Source organism: Vicugna pacos, chromosome 22 (genome assembly GCF_048564905.1).
Source record: "Vicugna pacos chromosome 22, VicPac4, whole genome shotgun sequence".
Taxonomy (NCBI): Eukaryota; Metazoa; Chordata; class Mammalia; order Artiodactyla; family Camelidae; genus Vicugna; species Vicugna pacos.
This window is the reverse complement of record NC_133008.1, coordinates 22,728,246-22,746,052: the sequence shown is the minus strand read 5'-3', so window position 1 is coordinate 22,746,052 and position 17,807 is coordinate 22,728,246. Positions and strand designations below refer to the sequence as shown.

At 56.3% G+C, this 17,807-nt stretch overlaps 1 protein-coding gene across 10 annotated transcripts in view; it reads right to left on the bottom strand.

Annotated features, from left to right (window-relative positions):
- The window catches only part of EPS15L1 (epidermal growth factor receptor pathway substrate 15 like 1), an 82,889-nt gene that overhangs the window by 10,266 nt on the left and 54,816 nt on the right, over positions 1–17,807 (bottom strand). For 3 of the 10 annotated variants that reach the window (XM_072947455.1, XM_072947453.1, XM_072947456.1), the window contains 3 exons: positions 17,397–17,479; positions 10,918–11,050; positions 8,739–8,786 (listed from right to left, as the gene is read on the bottom strand). In XM_072947455.1, coding sequence (XP_072803556.1) covers positions 8,739–8,786; positions 10,918–11,050; positions 17,397–17,479 — 264 coding nt within the window. Of the gene's footprint in view, positions 1–8,738; positions 8,787–10,917; positions 11,051–15,040; positions 15,294–17,396; positions 17,480–17,807 lie in introns of those variants that run through there. The other 7 variants (XM_072947454.1, XM_072947457.1, XM_072947461.1 and 4 more) reach the window with 3 other exon arrangements.

Below are 17,807 nucleotides of genomic sequence, written 5' to 3'. Positions count from 1 at the left end.
GCGTGGCTGCCAGGGCCGGGGTGGGCGTGTGACGGGCTGCCTGCTTCTGTAAATCAGGTTTTGCTGGTCTGCCAGTGCCACCCCTTCACCTGTTCTCTGTCTGTGGCTGCTTTCCTGCCGGGACGGCAAAGCTGAGCAGAAGGGAGGACGTAAGGCCTGGGGGGGGCCAAGAACATTGACACTCTGGCCTTTTACCGAAAAGCTCTACATCCCCCTGGTGTGCAGAGGGTGCTTAGCTCAGACACCTGGCATGTAAGCACGAACGTGCCGTCACTAAGTGATCTGGGCCTTCTGTGAGACAGGAGTGGGGGGGAGGGAGAGAGAGTCTCTTTCTGTTTCCCTCTCCTCTCCCCACGGACCCCCCACCCCTCAGGTCCCAGGGAAGGAGGAGCCAGGCCGGTGCAGCTCTAATGTATTAAGGTCAGGACAGCTTGCCCCCACGGACCCCACAAGGAAACCAAAGATCCCCGACTGCAGCTCTCTGCTCTGACAGAGCCACTCAGACGCCCTGTACGCAGCATGGCGGGCATGTGCAGCCCCAGACAAGGGAGTCCTCCCCTTGAACTGCTGAGTTCCCTGCACCAGCTCCCATACGTTCCACTTCCTCTAACCCTCCATGCGACCTCCTTCCCCACGGTGGAGCAGCGCCACGTGCCAGGTGTGCTTTCCCACCCACCCAGCAAAGAGTCCCCCTGCAGGGTATGCAGACCCTTCCTCACTTAAGCAGTGGCATCACCAAGGCTTGATCAAGGATAGACGGACATGTTTCCAAGTGAACCATGCTCCACGGGGCCCTGGGACCCCTGGAACCTTTTCTGAGCCCAGGGAGAGGGATCTTTACCTGCGCACCCAGCCGGTGCTTATGCCACAGGCAGGGGGCACCCTGAGGTATGGGGACACAGGCCCGAGTTGCCTGGGGAAAGGAGGCTGACCTCAGCGTGCACGATCCTTGAGGTCTGGCCACCCAGCCCTCCTTCCCATAGTGACATCCACCATGCTGACCGCCCTGCCCTGGCACAGCCTTGCCTTCCTCTGGAAAACCCTCCTCGAGGGCTCACTCCTCCCCTGCAGGCTGCCCCACTGCCCTGTCCACCTCCCCTGGCGCCGATCCGTCCTGGTCCAGCCTCCAACACGCCTGAGGGTCAGCTCCATGTAGGCAGAGCTCAGCACACCGCAGTAACCCCACCCCATCCCTGGTGGGGGTTCTCATGAGCACCACCACACAGGCTGCACAGGGTCATCCCGAGGGATGCGAGGCCTTTGGGGGGAACCCCTCTGATAGGCTCGGAAGGGATACAGGCACCTGGTTTCCCTCCTTTGCAAGAAAAGGCAACAGATATTCATTGGTGCATTCTTGGGCTGATTTTTTTTTTTCCTAAATCAAAACCTAAAATGACAAAGGACCAAATAGCAAAATTCTACTACAAGGAAGAATTGCCAGGGACAGGCTAGAAAGCCCAGGGGCCCGGCACAGCCCTGGTTCCAGCAGCAAGTCCAGGGTGGCTGGCTGCTTGATTTCCTGGACCATTTCTTGTAAAGTCTAGTCACACAGGGCAGATGTCCGAGCAGGGATTAATGGGGTCAACAGGCCCGAGCCAGGTCCCGAGAATGAGCACAGCAGTCCAAATGTTCAAATACATCATCACCTGCTTGTGGTGCCTTTTTTTTTTCCTTTTCTAGTAAGAAGACCTTCCCTGCCCTGGTTTGGAGGATTTTTTGTTTTAAATCGCTTTTTGGGGCTTGGTTAGGAATCTGGGCGGCTAGAATTTCACGCTGAGGTTTCTGACAGAGTTGATTGGGGAGATGAAAAGCGGCTCTCACATCAAGAACGGCCCGGGCCTGGTTTTGCTCTGTTGCCGAAACCGTTGTTATTTAGAAATCATGACTGTGTTAATGTGAAACCAGGGCACATCAACTGCTCTTCTTTTCAGAGGGAAAAAAAAACCAAAACGGTTTTTTCTCGGTTATCTGTTTTTGTGCTCGGGCACGGAGGCCGAATTATCGGACCCGACACGTGCCGAGAGCCCTGGCGTCCCTGGTTCGGCCCGACACGATGCTCACGAGCAGAGGTTTTTTGCAAAGACACGCTCGCCCCGACTGCCCTCCGTCCAAACTTCCCCCTCTGCGCCCCTCATTTATTTTTAGCAGCTGCAGTTTTCAAACATTCTGGGGCTAGTTCCTGCTTTTATGTAACCACTTCTGCTAACTCCTTAATTGTTTTTTTTCCGATTTTCTGAGGTGTTGTCTTAAACGTGACAAAGTACCTCCATCTGCCTCTGCGCTCCTGAGCACACTCACTGGCCGGTTTCGAGCCTTTCCGTGGCTCCAGGCACTGCATGCGCGAGGGAAGAGCTAGACTGGGGCGTGCTTCACAGAGGGGAGCACAAATTACTAAAAGAAATAAAGGGTGGGGATATAAAGCCAACCAGGATGATACCCGGCCGCCACTTGCTTTGTATTCCTAGACGTCCGCCCTAGGAAGGGAACCTGGGCGGAGGGGAGGCTGTGACTGCCTACAACGGAAAGCAGACCCCCGTGGGGGGCTGGACGCCGCCGCTGTGCCCCCGACAGTGACTCCCCAGCACTCCGAGGAGTCTCCGTTGCCGAGGGGAGGAGCCCAAGGGTGAAGACAGGACACAGTAGGGCTTATTTCAAACCGCAGCAGTTTCAGCAGCTACCCCAGCGGTGCACCGAAACCACACACAGGACGGCCCTGAGCAAAAACAATATGAGCCCGATGGTTTACCGCGGTGTGCGCTGTTAAAAAAAACTCGGTGGCCGGCCCCACCCTGGTAGAAATGTCTTTAATTCGCCTACTTCTGAACTTTCCAAGGCCGCGCGTGCCCCCGGCACCCAGGATCTGCGAGGCTGCGCTGGCCTTTCCCTCCTCGCTTCCCAGGAAGCACTCCGCCCAGAGGGTCCCCACGGCCCCGAACGAAATCCACACCCTTCCCAACCTGAAATGTCACACGGAGAGAAGGCAGAGTCTCTTGCTGGAAATGTTTTACTTAGGAGGAGAGTAAGAGGTCTAGGGTGATTTGGGGTCTCAATAAAGCTGGATAGTAAAAAACACCAGAAATGCCCATGAGCCTGAGTGGGCGTTTTCATCCCAGCCAGACACTTGTTGGGTTCTGTTTATAAAAAGTCAGGGCTGTACTTGGAAAACGCAGTTCTGTACGTGAGAGATAAATACAAAAACAACAAAACAAAATACGAAAATTAAAAACAAAGGTTTGTGGTCAGGACAGGTGCCCCACCTCAGCTATTACCCTATGCAACACAGGACGTTCCCACAACTGCCATCTGTCCCAACACGGGACGAAACACACAACTGTCACTGGTCCTACACAACACGGGGCACCCACACAACTGTCACTGGTCCTGCACAGCATAGGACTGCCACACAATTGTCACTCGTCCTGCACAGCACAGAGACTCACAATTGTCACTGGTCCTACACAGCACGGAGACCTACACAATTGTCACTGGTCCTACACAACATGGGACACCCACTCAACTGTCACTGGTCCTACATAGCTCAGAGACCCACACAACTATCATTAATCCTACACAGTACAGGACACCCACACAATTGCCAGGCTTCTGAGAGTCGCACCACACGGGAGAGCTGTGGCCGGCGAGGGGACACTCCTTGCCACCTGGCTCCTCCCCGCCCACCCTCAACCCCAGCCAAAAAGCTTAATAAGGAGAGAGAAAGCAAGTTGTCCAGGCACAACCTTTCACATCCACAATCACTTGGGAAATTTTTACTGAGAATGATCACTTTTCACCAACACACATGGGTGTGCGTGTGCCTCTGCTGGGACAGGGCAGGTGGGGGACGAGGAGAGCTACTTCCCACAGCATGACCCCCGGGCCACCAAGCACGAGCGCTTGCCAGCAAGGAGCCTGCAGACGCCAGCCCTGCTGGCTCTCGCTGATGCACAAGAGAAGGCAAACCCGGCAGATCAAAGCCATGCCAAGCAGCACAGCCCCAGCAGATAAAATCTGAGGTCCCCACCATCACAGTGTTGAGATTTTCCACTAAAAATATTTACCGAATTTTAAGAAAAATCTGCTTAATGCATTGAAGGGAACAGGATGAGGTTTGGTTCTGAACTGTTGAGAAAAGCTGAACAAATATTTACTATTATCCACCAGGCATCCCCATAACGGATGCATTTCTCATCCTTTGTGAGGTGCCTGGGGTGGCAAAGGTGGTGGGAATGGCAGGTGGGTGGCGTTCCTGCTGGATGTGGGGCCATCGCACCGTCAGAAGAAAAGGAGAGAAGGGGGGAGAGATGCCCCACTTTGGGGGTCCTCAAAAGACAAATATCCTGTGGAGTGAGAAGTACAGTTTTCGAGAGGTTTCCTCAAAAGGCTCCTAACCCACTCGTAGGAAACCTGACGGGCTACTCGAATTCTGTAGCAAAAACGGGGAGGTGGGGGGACGTGACTTATATGAATTCACAAATCACAAGTCAGTTTCAGAACAAAAATAATACAGACTGACAGGTCTCACAGTTCTGCTTTTTGAAAAATCAGACTTGTTCTTTGATTTGCGCCTTCAACACACTCAGCTGGAGCAGCCCTTGTGCCGATCTGCCCCGACCTGTCCCCTCCAAGGGGCATGGGGTGCCTTGGGGAGGAGCTGTAGGAGATGCTCCTACAGCTGGGTGGGGGGAGCCCTGGGGCCATGGTGGCCCAGCCTTTGTCCCTCCCTACAGAGGAGAGCCAGCGCTGCCAGACGCCACCCTTGCAGGGGCAGAGGCACTGTGCCCACATCTAACAAAATCCCCAGGGTGCCGTGTGGCGGGTCTGGAAGCCAGTTAGGAGGCAGGTGTGCACTGGAGCAGAGGGAGGCAGAGCCCCTAGGAGCTCCCTCCTGCTGTGGGGGCAGCAGGAAAGGAGTAGAGAGACGGGGGCCCCACCAACTCACTCTCTTTACGGCCAGTTTCCAGCCCCCACCCAGATACATACACGTGCTATTTTTCCATTGACCATTAATGGCGGAAGGAAAGGGGCTGACTCACTGCTTTAAATGTGAGAAATGGAGAGACTAGGAACCACATTCATCCCATCAGAAAAGCACGGGCCACACAGAGAAAATCCTTCTGGGCCCTCTCACCTTGCTGCAGGTGGAACTGAGGGGCTGGGGGAGGCCTGGTGGTGGGTACGAGAGGCCCTCACAGTGACCAGGAAGGAGCTAGGGTCAGGGTGGCAGCTCCTGTCCGTTCACACCCACGCTCAGATGCAAGACAGGGGAGTCCAGGCTCTCTGGGCCTGCACCCCACCACAAGGCCCTGCTGCCCCTCTGGACCCCCGCTGGCTGAGTCCTGACTCCTCTGCCCCAGGGCCCCAAGCCTGGGCATTTGCACCCCACTGAACAATAGGTGACAACAGCGTCCTTCAACTCACACTCAATCCGCCACGCGATTCTGGGTGCAAGAGGGTGGGCGTGTGCTAAGGTAGGCAAATGCTTCTATTTTCAAACTCAGCCGACTTTGCAGAACAGAAATTTACTCCAAAGAACTATTCATCTCCAGGCATTTTACATGTTAAGAGGCTGAGAGGAAAACAGTATTTCTCTCTCTGCTGGGAGCTGGGTCTCGCAGGCTTTTGAGCAAGTGTTGGCAGGGGTCACGCCCAGCCGTGGCGCAGGGGTCACACGCAGCCCTGGCACAGCCGCTCCGGCTGGCCCTGGGGCAGCACGTGGGAGAGGAGGGCGCCACCGGCCTGGGCGCCCAGGCTTCCCCTGGCACACTCCAGCCCTGGCTGGGCGGCAAGTGCCACGATGTTCCAGCTTCTCGGGCTGGTGGTGAGCTGCTTTTGTCCCATTCTAGAATCTTACATGTACCCACCGAATTATCTCTCTGAAATCATCGTGGGAACGGAATTAAAGTAGTTAAGTTCAAGGCTGAGGTGCTAACCGCACGGCTCAACTGGAGAAGCCATTTTAAGAGTGGATCCTGTTCAATAAACAAGGGGTCGGGACCCACACTGGCTAGGGATGGCCACCCAGCTTTCACCCCCTCCTGGCATCTCAGAGCCAAGCGCGCACACGGGCTGGTGCCTGGTGGAACCCGGGGCATCCTCCGTGAGTCCCAAGCGCGGCTCCCTGGGACAGTCAAGGTGACAGCCAAGCGAGCGAGCTAGCCGGAGGGTGGGTGGCAACCAGAAAATCGCCCATAAGATAGAAGCCCAGTCAGCCACCGTGCGGAGTCCACACACAGGTGTGGGAGGAGACTCATGTTCTAGGGGAGAAACGATTTTCTTTCTTTCTTTTTTCATTTGAATCAAACAGGATGCTGGTTAAACGAGTTTTGTAGGAAGAATTATGGGAAGGGGAAGAGGGGCAAAAAGGCATTGTAAGTGTGCGTGTGGCTTTATCCAAAAGGTGAAAAGGTCATTAGCACTAATAAAAGGATAATTAAACTGGGGAGAGGTTAAAGGTGACTGGCTGGTTAGCGGTGAAGGCGCGCTAGCTGGTGTCACCCGGGTGCTGCAGGAACCGCAACGCGGGGCTGCATTTGCAGGAAGTGGCAAGGGTGGGGCTCGGGGTGCAGGATTCCGCTATCTGTCGCCGCAGGCGCGAGGCCCAATCACTGACACCCACACAGCCATTTCCTGCACTTAAAAAAAAAATCTGTTTCTCCCTTTGCAAATCAACAACTTTTACCTAGAAACTCTTCGGTGGTGAGTTCTGACTGATCTCGATCTCCGGTCCGTTGCAGGGAGCACACCTCTGTTTACCTGGGGGAGGTGTGCCTACGCTAACTCTAACCGACAGGTTTCAGCGGCTGCCCCAGGGGTCTGTTTTGCATCTGCCTGGAAGAAACCAATTCTCTCTACCCCAAACAGACACCTGCTGGTTATTTCCTACCTTGCCAGACCTTTCTAGAAAAGACCTCCAGGCACAGAGAAGTCAGGGCCAGCGCCAAAGCTCTGTGCACGTGCCCCTCACCCGCAGGGGGCGATTCTTGAAAGTTCCCAAGGGTACACTTTGTGGCTGGCGTCAGAGCAGACAGCCAGCCGACGACTGCTCCCGTCATCGGCCGATGACACCAGAACTCTTTCTCCGAGAACCTTGGAGAAGCTCCCAGCTGGCAGGATCCCCATCGTGACTGCACAGACTGACACTTATATATGCGTGTTTATCACATGCTGATTAAACCTTCATCAAGCTTTGAAAAACAAATAAAAAACAAAACAGCTCAGACAGAATGTGAAAACTGCAGCCTCTGGTGCGCAAGAGACATCCCCCCAAAACTAGGAGTAACTCACTTGGTCCCACACGAGTGACGACAGCTGAGCTTTGCCAGAGAGGACCCTGGCGCCCTCTTTGAAGTTCAACTACCCACGCTCTTTTCTCAGCTGTAAAGATTTCTGCTAAACTGCAATCTCACGGGGGAAAAGGATTCCTTGATAACTCACTGTAACAGTGCACGACCACCTCAGGCCCAGCCCGTCTTTCCCTGGGAAAGGAGCCAGGGTGGAGGACCCCATGCCCTGGTCCCCGTCCCCCGGGGCTGGGTGCGGGGTGCACTCATCATGCAATCACTGTGCAAGGCACTTCACCTGTGGGACCAGCTGCTGGGCCAGAGTCCGTCCCACGTTTAGGCAGGGACACTGAGGCTCAGGGAGGTTAAGACAATTGCCCAGCGCCCCTCAGGGAGATGGTGGTGGGCAGGAACAGGAAACCAGCCTGATCAAGGAGGCTCCTCAGAGTCTAGCAGGACAGGTAGCCCAGAGGCCAGAGGGAAATGGCAGCAGATTCACCTGTCATGCCTCACATGTTGGAGCCAACTCCAGGCGCAGAGACCCAGCAGGGTCCTAGAAACCTCTGGGTCCCCCGCAGACAAGCCCGGGCTGGGGAGGTGGCACATCAGGGCCACTTCACAGGCAGGGTGGTGAACAATACAGAAGAGCCCATTCCTTCCTCTTGTTTCTGGAGTGCAGGTCTAACGTTGTATATGTGGCTTATGAAAAAAACCACTCCCACCGGACAAGCAACCTCCACGGGATCATGGCTCAACCGCCAGGGCCCCGGAAGCAGGGTACCCACCTCATCTCCTCCCCGCTCAGCCACTGGAACCAATGCTCCCCCACGAGTCAGGACGGCCCTTGGGCGCAACCACATGGCATTCTCAGGTGCGGACGGCCACCGCCACATGCTGGGCGCGTGGCCTCTCCGAGCCGGAAAAGGCTGGGTCAGCAAGAAGCACAGAAAAGCAAATTGCCTTCCCTCACTTTCAAACCGCTGGACCTCGTTTTCTTACAGAAATGATAACAAGGACACTTGGACGGCCTCTTGGTTGCTTCCCATCTTCAGCAGCCAAGAAAACAAGAGCCATGCCTCATGCTTTATAAACAAACGTTTGAGCGGGACCTCCTCCAACACTCATCTGCCGACGTGTCTTGCTAACAACCAGATAACCACCAGGCTGCTCCGGTTTAAGCGGCGTGGCTGGGGAGAAAAGGGCAGTGCGCACAGCTGGGCCCCAATTCCCTTCATCAGGGAAGCAGCGTGGGGCGGACACCCTCCTTTGCATCCCTCAAAAAGCCAAATGCTTCCCCCTCAAATCCGCCTTGTTAAATGTCAACTGCTGGGCCAGGTGACCTTCGTAGGTGCATCGGCACGGCCAGCAGTTTCCAGGTTGTTAGAGGTTAGTATGAAATTACAGCAGAAACACCACTGGAAGGGCTCCAACGGCAACCGTCACACAGCATGTACCTACCACCCAGCAGTGTGTACAGCGCAGGGCTTTCCTGTTCAGCCATTGCTTCTAGGCAAGAGAATCAGATGAGAGACAGTGAGGCCTCTATGTGGGTACATCCTAGCCACTCACAGATTAAACACTGCACACCGGTTGACTGTTTTCCAGAGCACCCAAACCCACAGCTTGATTCTCATTACAGCTGTCTACGGGGGTGGGAGGGCTGGGACAGGCGGTGGTCACTGGGTCCAGGGATGGCCCTGCTGCCAGCCTGCTGTGTGACCTGGGGCACCCACGAGACCTCTCGCACTTCCCTTTCCAATTCCAGTTAAGAGGGCATTGCGGTGCCTATCTTGTCTGGCTTTCGGGTCTTGCCAGAATCTGGCAAGGTGACAGTCATGCACATGCAGATCATGATGTGAAGGGGGTATTCAGGGCACCTGGTGCCTTGCTGGCCATGGCAGAGCAAGGGTGCGGCAGCCCGGAGCCATGCACAAAGGCAGCCTGAGACCCCCAGGACACAGGCCCAAACATCCTCAAACATAGACAGCTCTCTGAAAAACCGAGCCCTGAAGCCAGCTCCAAGGTCAGCCGAGCCTCCAGCAGACTCTGCTTTCTAAGTCCACAGCATTAGCCCAGGGAAGGTGGGGAGGCTCGCAGAGGGAGCTACAGGGGAGGTGACGACCGAGGGTGAGTTCAAAAGCACCCAGCACTGGTTCAGGGAAGGGGAGGAAGCCGAGTAAGCGTTTCCACGAAACCCAGAGAAGGAAGCTCTGCCCTGGCCTGTGAGCGGAAAAGCTCCTCCTCGAGGACCAACAGATGCCTCGCTGCTCGGCGTGTGCACGCGTTCACGTGTGCGGCGCGCATGCAGGTACTTGCCAGCACCGTGTGAGAGCACGTGCATGTGTGTAGCGTGTGACCACAGGACCCAATGCTGTTCCATCAGGAGACTGCCAAGGGTCTCCAAGGGCCACCACCTCCGTCTACATTACAAGTGGCCTCTCGCAGACACAAGGGAATTCCTTTGTTGTTTCTGCTTTCCTCCCCCGTTTTATGGTAAATCCCTTTGATGTGAGGCTTAAGAAGTGATCTTATGCATCTGTTTCTGCTCACAGTTCACAGAAAATCTGCTATGAATTCGCCCAGGCGATTGGTCATGCTTTCTCCCATGACTTATCCACAGGGAGGCCAAACTGCGCACTGCGGGTGGAGTCCCCGTCCACCCGAGAAAGCCCTGGCCAGCCCAGGTGACAGGAGGGGAGAGGCAGCGTTTTTAAATAGCTTCCCCGCTGTCCCTGCTGAAGGCTGGCCAGACTTGAACTGATGACCACTGGTCACTCGCCAGGTCGGGGGTCTGCACGGACGACAGGCCGCCCAGCAGAGCCCCTGGGGCAGACTGAGCCAGAGCACCGCCCACCCTCCCTCCCACAGAAAGGGCGGCAAGAGGATGCTGTGGAAGAGAAGGCACAACTGAGGGAGCACGTGTTCTCCCACAGTCTAGGGACAATGCAGATGACTACCTGGAGACCAGAGCAAACGATGAAGTGGGGTAAATGGTCTGGGGAAGTGCAGAGAATCCCTCTGCCAATAGCTTTCTGCTTGAGTCTGGTAACCTTGCCTGTCAGCCTATAGCCATCACATCGCTCCTCTGGGGGATACGCCGGGCTCTCTCCCGAGAGAAACCACCACAGCTGGGAGAGGGAGGGGCTGCAGGAAACCCCTTGTGCAGAGCCACCTGCCTCCTCTCACGTCAAACATGGCCCAGGAAGACCCCCACCTCCACCCCAAGTCCTTAACCAGCTTGGAGGCACTGGATAAAGAGGGTGGCCACTGCCACTGCTGTCCCCACCCCTGGGCCCTCCCTAAGTCAACGCCTACACACTGGGCCAGGGGCCATGCTGCAGCTCCCCTGGCTGGGCAGCGAGGAGGGCTGAGCCCCTGGCTTTCCGGGAACCACCCTGGAGCCCCGCGTAGAGGCCAGGGCCAAGGGGCCCCCAGGGCGGGTGAGGATGGGGGTTGGGGGCTCTCCCAGGCACACAGTGTGCGGACCCAGGTGACGGGGCGGAGGGGAGACCCTCCTGCTCCGAGTGCAGACCACGCAGCACCTCCTCTTCTCCCAACCGGTGCGGGAGGGGCCCTCAGTCCCCCCGCCAGCCTGCGACGGTGGGCGGGCGGCTGTGAGAGAAGGAAGGGTACTGACCGCTGGGCGGTTTGGGCCGCGGAGGAGCAGGTTTCTTCGGAGGCAGAGCAGGAGTATCCTGTTTACTTTTAAAGGGGTCATCTGAGAATCCTGCCCCTCCAAAGGAGGAGGTGAAAGGGCCAGAAGTTGGGGGCTGTAAGAGAGGACACGAAAGAGAGGCAGAAATAATTGTTAACACGGAGGCAGTGGATGTCCACCGAGCCCTCCGGGCTACGCAGTGAGGCCCCTACTTGGACCCAGGGTCTCTCACAAGCCCCCTGCCTTCCTCCACCCTCAACAGCCGGGGCCCTCCGGCCTGTGAGGGGCAGCCAGCAAGCACACAGAGCAGGCGAGAGCAGCTAGGTACCTCTATGAGCTTATGTACAGGACGGGTGTTCCCTGCCACCCACATGGGGACATTGGATCTTTCCGGACCCCAGAGTCCCCTGGGCTTCCTGCTCATGCTTCAGAAGTGTGCCCCACCCTCTCCCTCTTCAGTCAGCTCCAGGCGCTGGGTTGGAACCGCACCAGACCATCTCTGTGACCCCGGGCTGCCCATCCAGCGACTCAGGTCAGAGCCCACTTCCGCCCATGGGCACAGCCACAGCTGCCTCCATTGGGCTCTGTCACCTCTGGCCTGGACCCTCCACCAGCCTCTTCCACCCCTGGTCCCACCCACCCCCACATTTACCATCTCAAACCCAAATCAGATCATATCACATCAGCAACAGACAGATGCCTGGATAGGTGGGGGGTGGGCAGGCAGATGGGTGGGGAGAGAGGACAGGTGGACAGGGACTGAGGGAGACGGGTAGGCAGGTAGCCTCCAAGCGCTCTTCTAGGCACGCAGGGCCTTCCTCATGGCCCTCTGCTGCCCAATTTTCTGGCCTCATCCGTGCAGTTGCCCCAGTCCCCTTGGCAATTCCCTGGTGCCTGGAGCCCCCTGTGCCCCATCCCTAGGCCCCCGTACACACAGAGTCTCTCATGGGGGCTCAACCCACCCCATCCACCTCAAGCCCCTCCTCTTCCTCAGAGCCTGGCTGGACCCCACTGCCATCCCCAGAGCTCTCCCTGACACCCTTGCTACTAACTGCTTGCTCAGCTGTCCTAGTAAGAACAGACAGGACATGTGTCACCATGCCACAGTGACAGGTACCCAGGCCCTTCCTGCCTAACTGGGTGGCCTGAAGGGCAAGTGCTGGTGACGGGGTGCACACCTGCCAGCTGAGCCTGTGGCGGGCAGGGACTTGTCTACACGTGCACCCAACCTGGAGCAGCAGCGTAGCAAACCCCCACTGACCACCGGGTAAGCGCAGATGTACCAGCTGCATCCCAAAGGGAGATCACGGTCTACAGGGGTAGGGGACCACTTTTATTAACACAGAAAATAACCAGAAAAAGCAGAGCAAGGAGATTCATAGCTATCAGACACGTAAGTGGGACAGGTGGACCTGGGGGTGAAAACGCTAACACGTTCCTCCAAAAGCAAGGGAAAGAAAATGTGCAGTGGGCAGGGCCAGCTGTGCGCAGCAGGGATGGTGGGGCCACGAGGAGGCGAGCTTGCACTTCTCTCCCCAGTGGGGAGGGCAAAGGGCCAGAAAACACAGCAGGAATACAACAGCACACTCATGGGGCCTTCTTAGGTAATCTGGAGAAGTGGGGAGAAGGGCTGACGCCAGTCATGCTCCTTTCCCTCTAGGATCATGGGCACAGGGATGGGGATGGGGCTGAGGCCACCGCTGCCCCTGGTGCCCAGTAACAGCCACTAGTCTCAGGTGGGAGAGGCGACCAGCCCATAGGGAGGGGGAGGGGCTGCTGCACAGTCGGCCAAGCCCCCTGGGTGCCCAGATTCCTCCCCCAACCCTCTGGGGCCGCGAGGATAGGAGATACTGGCTCTGTGACCTTCTCACCCATATCTTTCCAACGGCCTTGGGACAGAGCCCTACTGTCACCACTTCCATTTTATATGCAGGGAAACTGAGGCATGGAGAGGAGGTGCAGCCTGCTAGTCACACAGCACCTCACTGGGGCAGTCAGGGCAAGACTCTGCACCATCTGCCTCCTAGGCCAGAGCTCCTAGGACCTGCCTTCGCCAGCTGTCGGCTTGCCCTTCACCGTAGGTCTGGGGATTGTCCTCATGCCGAGGAGGGAGACATGCGCAGATACAGGCAAGAGTCAGAGCAGGGCAGCAGACCCAGGGGAAGATGGGGTCCAGTGGGGAAGGCTCGTTTCCCTGCCAAGACTGCCTGGGCCTGCCAGGACACTCTGAGCAAGAAGGACTGCTGAGGCTGTGACCAAGCAGGGAGGAACCTCCCTGCATGGCTGCTGCTCCCCTTTCCCAGGCTCTGTGACACTTATCCTTTAAGGGACAAACGTCAGGGAGTCTGCAAAACCTGTCACTCAAGTTTCCAGAACGTCTGCTGCAGAGCATGGGGGCCAGGGTGGGATTTGGAGGCCCGGCTCCGTGTCTCAGTTTCTTCATCTATCAGATGACAGTAATGACAGGCCCCGGCTCATAGGGCGGTGGCAGGAAGGCAAAAGGTAACGCGTAAATCGCTCCAGCTGGCGCCGAGACAGCATCCGACAGAGACGGCATGATTATTAGTTTGTCAAGGATGTACTAGAATTCTCCTGGATGCCCGCAAGAATCTGCAAACGCCCATCAGCCACCGACGCTTGATTTTTGCTGCCTCCCATCACCCATAGAGCCGTTCCTAGAAGGAGGCAGCACAGGAGACAAGGTGCAGTGTTGACCTCAGCTTAGCTTTAAAATAGGTGAGTTAAGGTCTTGTTTGGGAAAGAAGACCGAGTGGGGGCTTAAAGAGATGGAGAGGGAGGGAACACTGGAGCCTCTGCTTCTGCTGTCCGCAGGACACACGCTGGGTCTAGGGCTCGCTCCACTCGCACCATGACCTGAGACAGACAGGCAGGCAGGAAGCAAACCAAACTTCTCATCAGAGTGGTGATGTGACAGGCCCCCAAGGCCCCCACGGGGACCCTAGTTCTTGTCTTGGGTGCTGGGTGTGCACCAGCTCTGGGGAAGGGGCACAGAGGGACACCCAGAGCCCTCCGGACATGCCGTCCCCTCCCGCAGAGTTGCGAGGCACATGGGGCCCTCGTCCACCCAGCCCACGCACTGCACCCTGGAGTGTGAGCTGCAGTGATCCTCCTGGCTGGCTGGGGACACCACCAGCCAAGCCCACTCTCCGCCCCCTCTTCTGTCTAAAGCCAGTGCGCCCGTGGGCCCGCTCCAAGGTGAAAGGGTTCCAGCCGTAAACGCCTGTTCGCCCACAGCAGGGAATTATATCACTTCTAACACCAAAAAGCCGGCATCATTTCCGAATTCTAGTTTTCATGACTTCAAGTTTCCCAAGAAGCCTCCTTTGGGACCTGACTGGATCCTATTCAGGCTGTGGCTTCAGGGAAAGTTGCTATTTTTAGAAGGGTTTCAGTAAAGCCAGTAGGGGCTCTCTGGCTGGGCTAGAGTGAAGTGTGCTAAAAAAAAAAAAAAAAAGCTACTATATGAAAAGCAGCTCTAAGAGGTTCACAGTTTAAAGAATTGGTTTAAAGCAAACGACTCCGAATTTAAAAAATAAGCAAATAAAAACAGCCCTAAATAGGAATGCAGGGTTGGAAAACAACTGAAAATGGACTGACAACCAGTCAAGTATTTCATAGGTGCTTTTTTTCAGGATGGGAGGGGTGAAATAATTAAGTTGGAGTCTTGTTTTTGTTGTCAGGTGCTCTCTGAAATCTGTTTTGGGGAATGTGTTCTTAAAGCAAGGTAATGTAGGCTTGATCCTGTCTAGAAAAATCTCCTCGGGTATGGGGGGACCTCAACGAAGAGTGTAAGTCCAAAGAACCTCCCAAAGGAATCTACTGGAGTCAGCTGGCTGGCTGACACTTTGCTTCAGCACTGCCAAGCAGAGGGAGGTCACTCCAATTTCGGGTGAAGGTAGGAGAGGGCAGGGTGCCAGCATGCATCGCCAGTGTGCGTTGCCTCCTCACCCTACTCAGGTGGAGAAAAGATAGCGGTGTAAAAACACACACACAAAACCAAGAAGTCAAAAAAAAAAACAACCCAAAAAAAAAAAAAAAAAAACCAAAACACCTTCTTGCCACTTTACTTTCATTTCCTTCAGCATTTTATTTATACACATGATGTTATTCTTGAAAAACAGAAAGGGAACCCAAAGGGAAAAACAGAGACCTGCAAGGTTAGAGCCCTATATTCAGCTGGGCCAGTGGCATGAGATCAGGAGCTGACGGGATTGTGAAAACAAAACAGTGGGGGACAGGAGACAAATTTTCCACAGCCCCATCCAGCTCCATCCTGCCCAGCGCCGCGAACAGGAAGGGGCACTGGCTCTGCAGTCACAAGTGCACGTGTATGCAGCCTGATGGGGGACACGAGAAAACAAGGAGATGGAAAGCAGAGTCAGAAAAGGGAAAACGCAACTTCAGATCGGGCAGAAAGAGGGAAGGGCCAGGCTTGGAACTGCCGGTTCTGGGGAGTCTCTGCAGCCACGGGAAACACAGGCACCGCCTGGAGGAGGGAGAGCAGCTGTTCCCTCCACCAGGGGCCCTGCCAGCGGGCCACCCCACTGTCACCCTCTGAGGCCATGCAGCCTCGAGTCAGACGCTTCTTGGAACAGAGGGTCTTGTTCATGCCCTCATCCTTGTCCTGGCTAGGGCCACTGCTAGCTCTCACTCCACTTGTGACAGCTAGAAGAGACCACATAAACCCTTCCCTGGGGATTGCTGCCACCGTGTGGCAGAAGTTTCCTGATTTCAGGAGCTGGTTTCCCGCCGCCCAAGCAGGGACAGAAGCTGTGGGCACACAGCTCCACTCAAGGAGTCTGGGTAACAGCCACTAAGTGACAGGCAAACGTGAGGGCAACTCTCAGGCCTTGGTGCCTTCTGGCCGATCCCAGACGATGTCACAGTTTCCCTCCAGGCACTGGAAGGAGAGAGGCGGCAACCCAGCACCTCTGGGCTCCCTCCAGTGGCAGCCAAGGCAAACAGATGCTCTGCCTCCGGCCAGAAGCCGATTTGCTTCCTCGACAGTTGATGTTCATGTGCTTCTCTGAAAACCTAAACAGAATCTCCGATGTTTCTTGGAAGCACCACAATCACACTTCACTAACCATAGCGCACAGCACACAGCACTCAACGGCCAGACAGTTGGGCACCCGCCAGGCTGAGTGAATGAGGAGGAAGAGGGCAGGACCCCCCGAGGAGTCAGCACGCGGGGTGGGCGGTGCAGCAGGCATGGGGCTCCCCGCTGCAGGCCCGCTCCCACACACTCCGGGGTTCCCTCCCCAGCCCTCTCACCACCACCTGGCTCGTGAGCCTTCCCCAGCTGGGGTGCAAGACTGGGGACAGGAACTATATCTGCACATGGCTGCCCCCCTCCAGTGCCCATGGCACCTGAGCTGGAGTAGGTGGCTGGGAAAGATGGGTGAAATGAACAAAGGACGCAGGGCTTGGTGGCCCCATGGCCACAGGCTGTGCGGCATGTGGCTCTTTACCTGTGAGGGACCCCACCCTCAGCCGCCGAGAAGGAGTGGAGCAAACACAGGGGCTGGGGCTGAGGTCTGAGGCCAAGACGCGCACACCTAACACTGCCTCCCTTAACTCTTGTCAAAGAGACACGTTCACAGTCAAAACTAAGGGAGGCTAAAGGATAGAACCAAGAACAGCAGACCCTCAGCCCTTTCTCTCTCACCAAAACCGACATTTTCGACAAGTTTCAACATGCTTCTTAGCAGTTCCTTCTGGAATTTACCTCGAAGTCATGGGCTTCCACTGTTACTTCTTGATTTGTCCATTTTGGATGTTATCGACCGACCGACTTTTCTAGCCACACCCGCAAGCCCCTCTCAACAGAGCTCCGACACCATCCGTGGGGCTGGGTCTCCGGTCAGTGCGTATAACTATGGCCCAGCAGGTACCGTCCGGCCCATCCAAGGGTGACACAGCTCACTTTTCACCTGCATGTTTACTCGCTGAGCATACCCCTCGCTTTCCATGCCCTTCCCGGGTTCTGTCCGTGGGCAGCTCCAGACACCTCCCGCCTTCTGGGCTGTGGCCCTAGGTTTCGGCCTCAGCGGACCCCACACCAGGCCTTGCCCTCTGTGCCCCACACCTTCTCGAGTTTGTTCAGCCACAGAGACCACATCATCACCTGTGGCCTGGTGGCCCTCACACAGCAGTGGCAGCAGGGGGAGCGTACAGTGCTTGTGCCTTGGCGGGGGACACAGGGCTCTGGCAGATCCATAAGGAGGAAGGGACAGGGGTCCAGTACAGCCACGGGCACTTTCTAGACCCTGTCTGCTGACCCACGACCTCACAGGGGGATGCATTTCAGAGTCCGACAGGTGCCGAGGAAATACATACGTGGCATTAAACAATCACGCCTGGCAGCCCATAACAAGACCATGACAAGAGGCACAAGGACACTGGCAGAGGCATGGGGGGCTCTGTGGGGGGCGCTTTACCTTGGACATCTGGCTGAAGTCGGCAAAGCCCTCAGCACTATTGAAGGACCCACTTCCGAAGGGATCTAAGGTTCCAAAGGGACCTGCAAGCAACACCAACAGAGGAGAGTTACAGGGCGTTCGCCGAACACGCCGCCTGGGGTCAAGGGAAAGCGTCACCTCTCAGGACATCCATGGAGGTCATGGTTGTTCGCCAGGGTTGGGAATCTGGGTGCAGGCCCTCAACAAAGCCCCCTGCCCCCGCCCACTCCGACTTGCGGTCGGTGCCGCTCAGCCAGACAGTTTGTGGCCACAACAGCTGGCTCAGGGAGAGCCAGAGGGACTCTGTGCTGCAAGCCAGCAATGTTCACAGTCACCAAAGGAGTGACAGGGACCCTGAAGAAGCAGAGCCTACTGTCCACTGAATCAGGA